Source organism: Pelobates fuscus, chromosome 7 (assembly GCF_036172605.1).
Source record: "Pelobates fuscus isolate aPelFus1 chromosome 7, aPelFus1.pri, whole genome shotgun sequence".
Lineage (NCBI taxonomy): Eukaryota > Metazoa > Chordata > Amphibia > Anura > Pelobatidae > Pelobates > Pelobates fuscus.
Window position 1 is genome coordinate 15,729,529 of NC_086323.1, and position 10,437 is coordinate 15,739,965.

The 10,437-nt window shown below is 41.9% G+C and overlaps 1 protein-coding gene across 3 annotated transcripts in view; it reads left to right on the forward strand.

The window, feature by feature from the left end:
- The window catches only part of KIF2C (kinesin family member 2C), a 42,270-nt gene extending 38,414 nt beyond the window's left edge, over positions 1–3,856 (forward strand). For all 3 annotated transcript variants that reach the window (XM_063427722.1, XM_063427721.1, XM_063427723.1), the window contains 3 exons: positions 1,154–1,267; positions 2,793–2,916; positions 3,286–3,856. In XM_063427722.1, coding sequence (XP_063283792.1) covers positions 1,154–1,267; positions 2,793–2,916; positions 3,286–3,371 — 324 coding nt within the window. In that variant the 3' untranslated portion in view covers positions 3,372–3,856. The remainder of the gene's footprint in view (positions 1–1,153; positions 1,268–2,792; positions 2,917–3,285) is intronic.
- Positions 3,857–10,437: the final 6,581 nt, after the last annotated feature.

Here is a 10,437-nt window from a genome sequence, read left to right on the forward strand (position 1 = left end):
CCCTGCAAGCTGCGCGGTCAGTAAGCCCGTCAGTGGACTCAGAGTGGCCAGTGGGAACCGGGATAACCCCCCACCGGTCCGGTGCTGGGGTGCTTGATGTGTCGCTTAGGGCCTCTGAGGTCGGGGAGAGTGGATGCTACACCCCAGTTTCAGCTCAGGTAGGCCGCACCCGGTTTTCAGTGCACCTGGTCCCGACGGGTGTCGGAGTGGTATTCCTCACTTCTATGGTGCACCCCCAATGTGGGTAGTGCACCCTGGTGCTTCTTTGGGCCTCGCAGCCGGCGTAATTTAGCTTTTTCCTGCCCGCCGGACAGGAGCTCATGGAACCCACGTCCACTCAGTTTGGCGGTCAGGCTCCGCCCCCCTTTAAAATTCTTTGACTCACTCCATGTGGCAGATCAAAGATAATACACACAATATGTCTGGAAGTCATGACCTCAAATAGTGTGTCCTGTGGCTCAGGAGCCTTCCCCTATCGAAGGTGGCCGGTTAAGCGCTTGTGTAGCTGATGCGCCCCAAAATAGGGGGGTTTCTGCGGTTAGGTGGTCGTGCTGGGAAAGGGTATACTGCCGGTAGCTGGCTCAGCATTACAGTGTGGGGAGAGTAGAGGAGGGTAGTGCTCATGAAGCCCTGAGCACCGGGGGGAGGGGGCTGATGTAGTCGGTCTGACTGTCCCTTAAGGACTGGTTTTAGAGCAGCTGCAAATTATACAAGCTCCTTGATGCACATAGGGAGCAAAGGCATAGGCCATCTGGTCCGATCACACAGCTACTGTAGCTCAAATTACTGAAAAGCTTCATGCTGGCCATGATGGACAGGTATCAGAACACAGTGCATCACAGTTTGACCAGTCTATGGGCTGCAAAGTCCCATATGCAGCAGAGAACCTATGACCTCTGTCCACCATTTAATGGGGATGTGAGAATCTGAACTGGACCATCTAGCAATGGAAGGTTACCTGTTCTGATCACGTTTTCTGCTGATTTGGCAGCACAAGGGGCCTTCATGCGATTACGCAGGTGGTTTTAATGTTGTGGCTGATCATTGTAAAAGAGAAATATACATTGGTTAGTATACTTTCCAATATCTCTCATTGGCATATAAAGTGCATTTCTAAATTTATATCAAAAGGTTGTTTTGTTGTACTCCCTAGGGCTTGTTAAAGGATGAGGAGTTGTCTTCTCACATGAACAGTTTCCAGGATGCAATGAACCGTATTGGTGAACTTGAAGAGAAAGCTGTAGAGGAACTGAGAGAGGCTGTGCAGGTAAGTGATGTCTTGGTAACCTAAATTCATGAACACGTTTTTTTTTTGTTTTTTTTTACAAAAACATTTTTGTGCTTGTGCAAGTAGATGTGAAGCGATCCCCAAATCAATGGCCAGTGTGCTCTGTAGTACAGTCATCCTCCTGTGCTTGATATCAGACCTGCAGAAACAATTATAGGGGGTGTAAAACTGTTCTCCCAGCTCCTCCATTGACTGTGTATAAAGATGGACAGGCAGTGGAAGGGATCACTTCCCATCTGCTAAGAGCAGCCTCTCAGAATGTCTTGCAGGAGCAGCAGGGAACCGCATTGAGTGATGCACACTGTATAACTGCTCCTGTAGGTCTGCTATCAATCATAGGAGGTTGAGTACTTTGCAAATAACCTTTCAAACTCCACATGCAATAAACCTGAAATTTCAGGGTTACTTTAAGTTGATGGGGGAGGAACAAAAACACTTTCCTCTTAACCTAGGGTTAAAAAAACAAACCTTTTATCTGAATGGGAAATTAGGAATGCAACGTTGTAACTTTCTGCCCTCCTTTCCTCCAAACAATGAAAAGGTTAAAAACCCATGTTCCTCGGCACTGGGTCAGGCTCCGGTCCAGTCCTCCACCGATGTATGGGACCTAATGCAAATGTACGGTTAGCGCCGCAATCGAATTAGGACTTCCCTATAGGAAAACATAGCGAGTAGGGGCATTGAAGAGATTTTAATCTCTCTTATGCTATTGTGGGGGTCATATTGACCCCCATAGAATGAGGGGGTGACCTAGGGGGCTTAGGAAGTGGTGGGGAGCCGCTTCTGTCTTTACATATTACAAGGAGGGAGCTGCACGCCGGTAGCTCCCTCCTTGTAATAAACCAAACAAATGAACACTGATATTCTGTGTTTGTTCGTTTGATTTTTTTTTTTCCATTCATTCATTCATTCTTCTGTCTGAATGAATAGGTGAAATTCCCGTTCGCATGTCCAGGTGTTTCACTGGGCATTTGCGGGAATCTCAGTCTGTCTAGTGTGGGCAGATGACGTGTCCCTCAGGGACTTCACCTACCCACACAAAGATGGCGGCGCCCTGCATAAAGATCGGGGCAGAAAATGAAGAATAAAAAATGGGTAATGTGGGGGGCTTAAGGGCATTTATGGGTGACTAGGGGGTCAATTGGATGTAGTGGAGGTGGGAGGGGGGTTAAAAAAAAAAAACTGCATTCGGCATGACGGTGCCGCTTTAAATAGTTTATTAAATAGCCTTTTAATTTGAGTGTGGGATTTAAAAAAAAAAATAGTATTGTAGTAGTATGTGATTTCTTAGCATTACATGTAGTTTGTTTCTTGAAAACGCTGCATGGGATGTCCTGGTTATTTGGTTATTTAGAATAATCTGATCTGTAGTATGTGAAGTTGATCAATTCATTCCAACCCTTTACAAACCTGTATTCAAATATGTTCATATTGCTCAAATCTTCACTCAAACACGTCTTTGTTTTTTTTTTTTTGTGTGTTCGCTTTCTTCCCCTAAATACAGAGAGAGCCAGAATGGTCTAATTTATTAGAAATGACAGAGCAGCCAGATTATGACCTGGAGAACTTTGTATTGCAAGCAGAACTTCTCATTCAGGAACGTTCTAGGGTTCTCATTGCTCTAGGTGGTAAGTACCACTGTTTGAAAGAGTGGATGTACTGTATTGGGGAGGTGTTTTGGGCTATCAAAGGAATATGCAAGAACTAATATTTAGATCCTTTTTATATGACACTGAGCAATACTACATTGTGTTTTGTCAAGGTAGTAGTGGATCTAATATATCACTTAGTCTCATGGTCTATGCACTTGCTTACTTGGGTATCAGTTTTTGGTTGGAACCTAAAGATGATGGGTTGGGACAAATTTAGATTACGGGGTGCCAGAGTTTAGTCATGCCTAGAGCAGCACAAAGTGTAATGCTAGCAGGGAGCAGGAAACTGACAAGTGTTCCCTGTGAGTTGTCTCTGATAGTAAGTGTAGCACTTATCTTTTACAGAGACCGTGAGTTCCCTTCGTCTTGCCATGCAGATGGAAGAGCAGGCCAGTAAGCAAATATGTAAAAAAAGACGACCCAATAAATAAATTTACAGCGACATGGACTTCCGGTCTGCCTCATTATAAATAAAATCTGTCATTTTTTTTAAATGTTTCTCGTGTGTTGTACAGCATGTCTTGGTGCTTCTAATTGTTTAGATGTTGTATGAATTAAATGTTTGTACATATTGATCAAACTATCCAGCAGTTTGCAGACAAACCTGCATGAAGCCATGCAAAGCTCTGGTATAAACCCAGTATGTGAATGTAAAGACCACTGGCTTTGTCTGCAGTTCCCTTGTGTGCCCAATAGAGGGCAGCATGAGTGGCACAAGTTGTGTATGGTATTTGAATGAATTGTAAGTCTGCTTTTGTACAGTTTATAAGTCCTTCTTTTTTTAAATTGAAATGATAGTTTTCAAAGAACACATCAAAGCACTAGCTAATACAATTTTATTTTGATGTATTCATAAACAGCCTTTAATACTAATGCTCTGTATGGATCTGTTAAATAAAGACCTTGCTGTCAAGTACTTCCATGTGATGTTCTGCTTACATTGTTTAGATACATGAGACTTGGAAAGGCCTGAAAGACCTTGTGTTAAAAACAAACTGCTCTGGGGGGGGGGGGGGGGGAAACATTAGTCTAGCTCCTGAATATTCTGATAAAGATTGTCACCCAACTTTATATACATCATTTATTGTTAGCTTTCTGTGTTTACACTATTTCATATATTAATATCTTAAACTGCAACTTCACCACTTTTTTTCATTTTTTGCAAACGATGTATATACACTGTTTTAAACTACAATATTTTCTCATCTTTAGCATTCACTATGTGATATGTAGAAGAACTACATATCGATCAGATATCCTCCACATATGAAATCCATCAAAACAATGCCACACACATTCTAGAGGTGGGATCTATAAAAGCAACCTTGTTCTCCACTCTGCATTTGCCATTTACATATTTGTGGCAAACTCCTCTTTTTACCTGAGTTTGCCATGAGCTCCTGGAGGGGCCTGCTTGCCAGCCTCCTGCCCACAGACTATGTGCCCTGCAGGGAAACCTGTAAAAGACTAAAGATCTTGACCGACTGTTAGCACTGATTTCCCGGGAACTGTTTTGGGCATGGGGCCATGCTTGCGGTCGGTCAAAACTATGACTTCCAGGAAATTCCTGAACCCATGAACCGATCTGGATGATTTTTGGATATGTTGTTCACCCAGATCGGGGCTACCAGGGGATGTGTTTATGGGGTTTTGGGGTTTTTAAGGTACTTTTTGGGGTTTCATAAAATTGTATGTTTTTTCTGTGCTTGGAGATAATTAGGTTAGATTAGTACAGTTCCTGATTAAATTATCTCCCAAGCACAAAGTTTGTTCACTTTGTGTCCCTGTGCCCAACAAGGTCCACCTGGGTGTCGCCCTTGTTGGGAAACTTGCATAAAAGGCCAGTGTGCCTCCATTAAAAGGTTATTCCAGCTTACAATCCAAAACTGTCGTTCTGTTATTGGAGGGAAAGAAGATTTATTCCTGTGTCTGCTGTTGCAGTTTGCAGGGGATTTAATGGGGAAAGTCCTTGTAAGGACTAGAGCTAATTCCCATTCGGCTCAAGGAAGGGCGGTTCCAGGGCCCCAGTCAAGCCACGGCGACTGTGGGCAGAAGTGCTGCGGTTGGTCCCCTGTTCCAGCTAGGAAGCGGTCCTTTGGAGGAGGTACCCAGCCAGGGGTACAGGGAGCTCCGCTACATTATTATTCCCTGAAGAAGTAAGCACAAGACTTACGAAACACATAGGATTTTGGTGAAGACCAAGCAGCATCGAAAACGGGCAGTCCCTGAGAGCCACCGTACTTTCACTCCAGCTATTGTGGCGCACTTTATCAGAGACGTGAAGGAGAAGGAAAGTGTTTCCTCGAAGCTCGGGGACTCGATACTTCTATCTTTCTACCACCATCCAATTGCCTCTCACTTAAAATATATATATATATATATATATATATATATATATATATATATATATATATATATATATATATATATATATATATATATAGGCTATATAGACCAGTGTTTCCCAACCCAGTCCTCAAGGGACACCTACCAGTCCAGGATTTAGGGGTGACCCAGTTGTGTCTGAGGTGTTTTTTCTTTTTTTCTTTTCTAAAAACACCTTAGACAAAACTGGGTAATCCTTAAATCCTGGACTGGTAGGTGTGCCTTGAGGACTGGGTTAGGAAACACTGATATAGACATTCAAGGCACCTCTACTTCAATTAACCGACAGACTCATTTGGCATCCAGCCAACACCCTTATACCCAGGTCGGACTTTTACTTGTATGTTTTTTGGTTTTTTTTATCCTAATTTTTTACTTTTTCAATTCTATTTTAATTTTTTGCACTCAACTACATTTTTTAAGACTCTGAACTTATATTTTTTTTATATTTCTACATTTTTGATATTCTCACAAGGTCTTTTGTTTAGATTAGCCATTTCCCCCAGTTTTTAACTTCTCCCTCTATATTTTGGGAGTCTAAGAGTGTGCACACTCGAGATTCAAAGTACTAGCGGTGCCAACTACTTGTTTCTATCTTATGTGCTTAAAGACTAACCTGAATGTAATCTCACTAGTACTGTATATTACTTGATATGTTTTTTAACAGATTTAAGTAATAAGTAAAGAATTTGTATAGTTTAAATAATTTGTCCTAGCCGTATGTTTTTTTTTACTTTTGCGCTTTCTTCTATTTTTATTTTTTATTTAATATAACCAGCAACTGAAGTCACGTTGAAGTAAAGTGTGGGCCAAAATTCCTCCATAACGATGTGAGAGACTGATAAATTCATACAGAAAATGGTGACCTCTAGTTATTGCTGCTAAAAATGGTTCTTTAGCAGCAATAACTTAAAGTGACTTGAAATGGCTTCTCCATCCTGGCTTTATTTACATTTTTTTTGTCAATCTGTATTTTATTGAGGCAGAATAGGCACGATACAGAAATAAACTGAGTCATATCAACAGTAACATATCAGGCATGAAGCAGGAATTAACAATGACATAATCTCCTATGCAAAAACTGCCTCTTTTTATAGAAATTAACGGGACACTTTAGTCACCAAAAACTTTTGCTTGATTATTGGGCCTAATTACAGAATCGTATCGACCAAAAACACAAACAGTCCCAAGCGTCATGTATCTGATTGTCAGGATCGTGACAGGGATCCAACACGCAGAATGCAAACAGGAGATAGGTACGTATACCGGACCTTAGGATGGCCGGACTAACGTAAGGAGTAGGCAAAGAATGGTCAGAGACAAGCCGAGGTCGAGGGATCGAGAGAGCAGGTAAGCGAGAGACAAGCCGAGTCAAAAGGATAAGAGAGGTAAGCAGGGTCGAAAATAAAAAGCCGAATCAAAAACCAAAAGATAATAGAAATAAGAGCACTGAGTGACCAGACTAGCTAGAACCACGACAGGGCAATGAATCATTGCAAATATCACTCTTTTATACCTTGGTTCTTTAATTGTTGGCCACGCCCCCAACATTTTCCTGATTCGCGGTTTCTGGCGGGTCGTGACGTGATTGACGTCGGCTAATGAGCACCGCGTCATAAAAGGAGGCGGAGCTATCGCGGCCAGCGTGGAAACGGCCGGGGAGGCTGAAGAGATCAGGCGTACCAGCCCCCTTTTAAGGAAGGACGTCTAGGTGTCTAGCCTCCTCTGAGGTAGACACCATAGGTAACATGACACTGATGGAGATGGTGCTGGAGAGAAAGAAAACAGCAGCTATAAGAAAACACATACCCAATGCTAATCTCTCTAATTTACATGGGGACACTGAAACACCAGGGCCACAGACACTAGGGACACTGGCTTTGAGACATGGGGACAGTGAGACACTGGGAGACATGGGGCCACTGGGAGACATGGGGACACTGTGTCTTTGTCATAATGTCTCCCAATGTCTCTTAGTGTCTCAGTGTCCCCATGTCTCCTTGCAGCCTTTCCCCACCATCTCTCACTTCCCTGAGCTGTAGGCTGTCTGCAGAGTAAGAGTTGCTGTCTGGAATCTCTGTAGATGCTCCCCTGTAGATCAGTGAGTGGAGATAGGCAGGGAGGGATATGCTGGAACTTCCTATCCCTGCCTCTCTCCACACACAGCGACCCCTACTGGCCAGTGCTGGTATTGCATCGTTATCTCTGTTTATACTGAGAAAAATACCATTTGTATTGCCTGTATGACTGCGATATCGGCACCGGCCAGGCAGCCACAAATACTGGCTGTGCCAATAAAATAAAAGACAGGTGGAATCCCTAAGAGTAGTGTGTGTAAAAAAAAAAAAAAAAAACAATCCGGCCCTGGCTATTCCATAGGAAGGGAGCCGCCCATGAGAAGTCCTGCAAGCGCGAGTTGGCCGTAAGGGTGCAAGCAGCGGACAGGAGAAGGTCACAGGCAGAGCGTAGAGACCGAGAAGGGGCATACCTATGGATCTGTGTAGAGATATAAGTTGTTCAGTGCTTTATAGGTGTGGGTTAGCACTTTGAATTGACTTCTATAGGATACAGGGAGCCAATGTAAGGACTGACAGAGGGGTGAGGTGTAAGAAGACAGACTAGAGAGGAAAATCAGTCTGGCGACAGCATTCCTTACAGACTGTAGCGGCGCAATACGGCTTTTGGGATGACCAATTAGGAGAGGGTTACAATAATCCATGCAGGAAATTACTAGAGCATGGACAAGCTCCTTGGTGGCATCTTGCATAAGAATGGGGCGGATGCGGGCTATGTTTTTAAGATGGAATCTACAGGATTTGGCAACATACTGGATGTGAGGCTCAAAGGTTAGACCAGAGTCAGGTATGATGCCAAGACAGTGTACTTGCAAGGATGGACTTATGTGGATAGCAGAGGAGTTTTTATTATGCCCAGGGGGAGGTGAGAGCCTTTGGGAGGAGGGAGTTAGACTGGCAAGGATGTTTCGGTTACATTACTGTATGGCATTATGCAAGATATTTATATGTTAATTTATGATATTTTATTATGTACAGTTTTATATGTTGAAGGAGTTATACAGTATTTGGATGTTCTAATAAATGCTGTGGCCTGTTATATCCAAGTTTTGTGTCTGTCGTTATTTTGGGAAGTTTTGATTGTTTGAAGGTGATATCTCATCCAACGCCTACTACGTACATACATGAAATAGGCATTGAAAGCCATGTTTTAGTGTTTGCAGATGACACAAAACTCTGTAAAGTAATACAATGTGAGCAAGATATTACTTTGCTGAAGAGGGATTTAGATTGACTGGGTGACTTGGCACTGAAATGGCAGATACAAATTAAATGTTGAAAATGCAAAGTTATGCACTTTGGAGAAGAATGCACAAGCAACTTACACCCTAAACAGTAGTGAATTGGGGGTAACAGCACATAGATTTGGGAACTGGTATAGACAGCAAACTATGCAACAATGTGCAATGTCAATCAGTACTGGCTAAGGCCAGTAAGGTATTGTCAAGCATGAAAAGGGGCATTCATTCTTGGTAGGAAAATATAATTTTGCCTCTTTAAAAAATCAATTCTAAGACGACATATTGAATATGATGCGCACTTTTGGGCACCTGTTCTAAAGAAGTATATTGTGGCACTATAAAAAATGCAGAGGCGGGCTACAAAATCAATAAAAGGAATGGAAAAATGTAGTTATGACGAAAGTTCAACAAATTTAAAATAAAAACGGTGCCTTAGAGGGGATATGATAAAACTTTATACAAATACATCCAGGGCCAATACAAACCATTACAAATAAATAGCAGCAAGGTGTGTAGGCGCTTCACAGTGAATAAAAACACTCTAAGGTATCCCTTTCACCATATAACAGTAATAAACACAAAATAAAGTCTACAACATAAAATATAATACCTATCCCTGTGTTTCAATCAAGCAGGGAGATCTAAAACATGAAAAAACAATAACACGTAGTGCTTTCTGTATATACTGGGAAGAAATACAAAATCCGTGGTGGAATATAACTCACACAGTATAGAGCCGTGTCAGCTGACCTTCTCTTGGGACTATTACATATTCCTTTTTGCAGAGATATTTATATGTTATTTACTCACTGGCTTTTTTTGTCCCTGTATTGTTATTATCTTTATTGAATTTTGATCATAATAAAGTCTTTTACATTTAATTTGGAGCCTCCATCTCCAGTATCTCCACTACAGAGGGAAGAAAATACCCATCTTTAGCATGATGACTGATGGCTTAAAGGTAGGCAGACAATGTAATAGAGCAGCAGGAAATGCTAGCAGAATGCTTGGTTGTATAGGGAGAGGTATTAGCAGTAGAAAGAGGGAAGTGCTCATGCCATTGTACAGAACACTGGTGAGACCTCACTTGGAGTATTGTACGCAGTACTGGAGACCCTATCTTCAGAAGGATATTGATACCTTAGAGAGAGTTCAGAGAAGGGCTACTAAACTGGTTCATGGGTTGCAGGATAAAACTTACCAGGAAAGGTTAAAGGATCTTAACATGTATAGCTTGGAGGAAAGACGAGACAGGGGGGATATGATAGAAACATTTAAATACATAAAGGGAATCAACACAGTAAAGGAGGAGACTATATTTAAAAGAAGAAAAACTACCACAACAAGAGGACATAGTCTTAAATTAGAGGGACAAAGGTTTAAAAATAATATCAGGAAGTATTACTTTACTGAGAGGGTAGTGGATGCATGGAATAGCCTTCCAGCTGAAGTGGTAGAGGTTAAAACAGTAAAGGAGTTTAAGCATGCGTGGGATAGGCATAAGGCTATCCTAACTATAAGATAAGGCCAGGGACTAATGAAAGTATTTAGAAAACTGGGCAGACTAGATGGGCCGAATGGTTCTTATCTACCATCACATTCTATGTTTCTATGTTAGGCCCTATTTCTCACACTCTTGACACATTTTCCTCTCGTGGATACAGTTATGCTATCGATGTATCAAAGGATTGCTTGTAACAAAGTATTTTTGTGTGTTCAAGTTTCTATGTTCTTACAGCTTTGGAAAATGTATGAATTAAAGTGACTCTATAAACACCAGAACAACTACAGTTTAT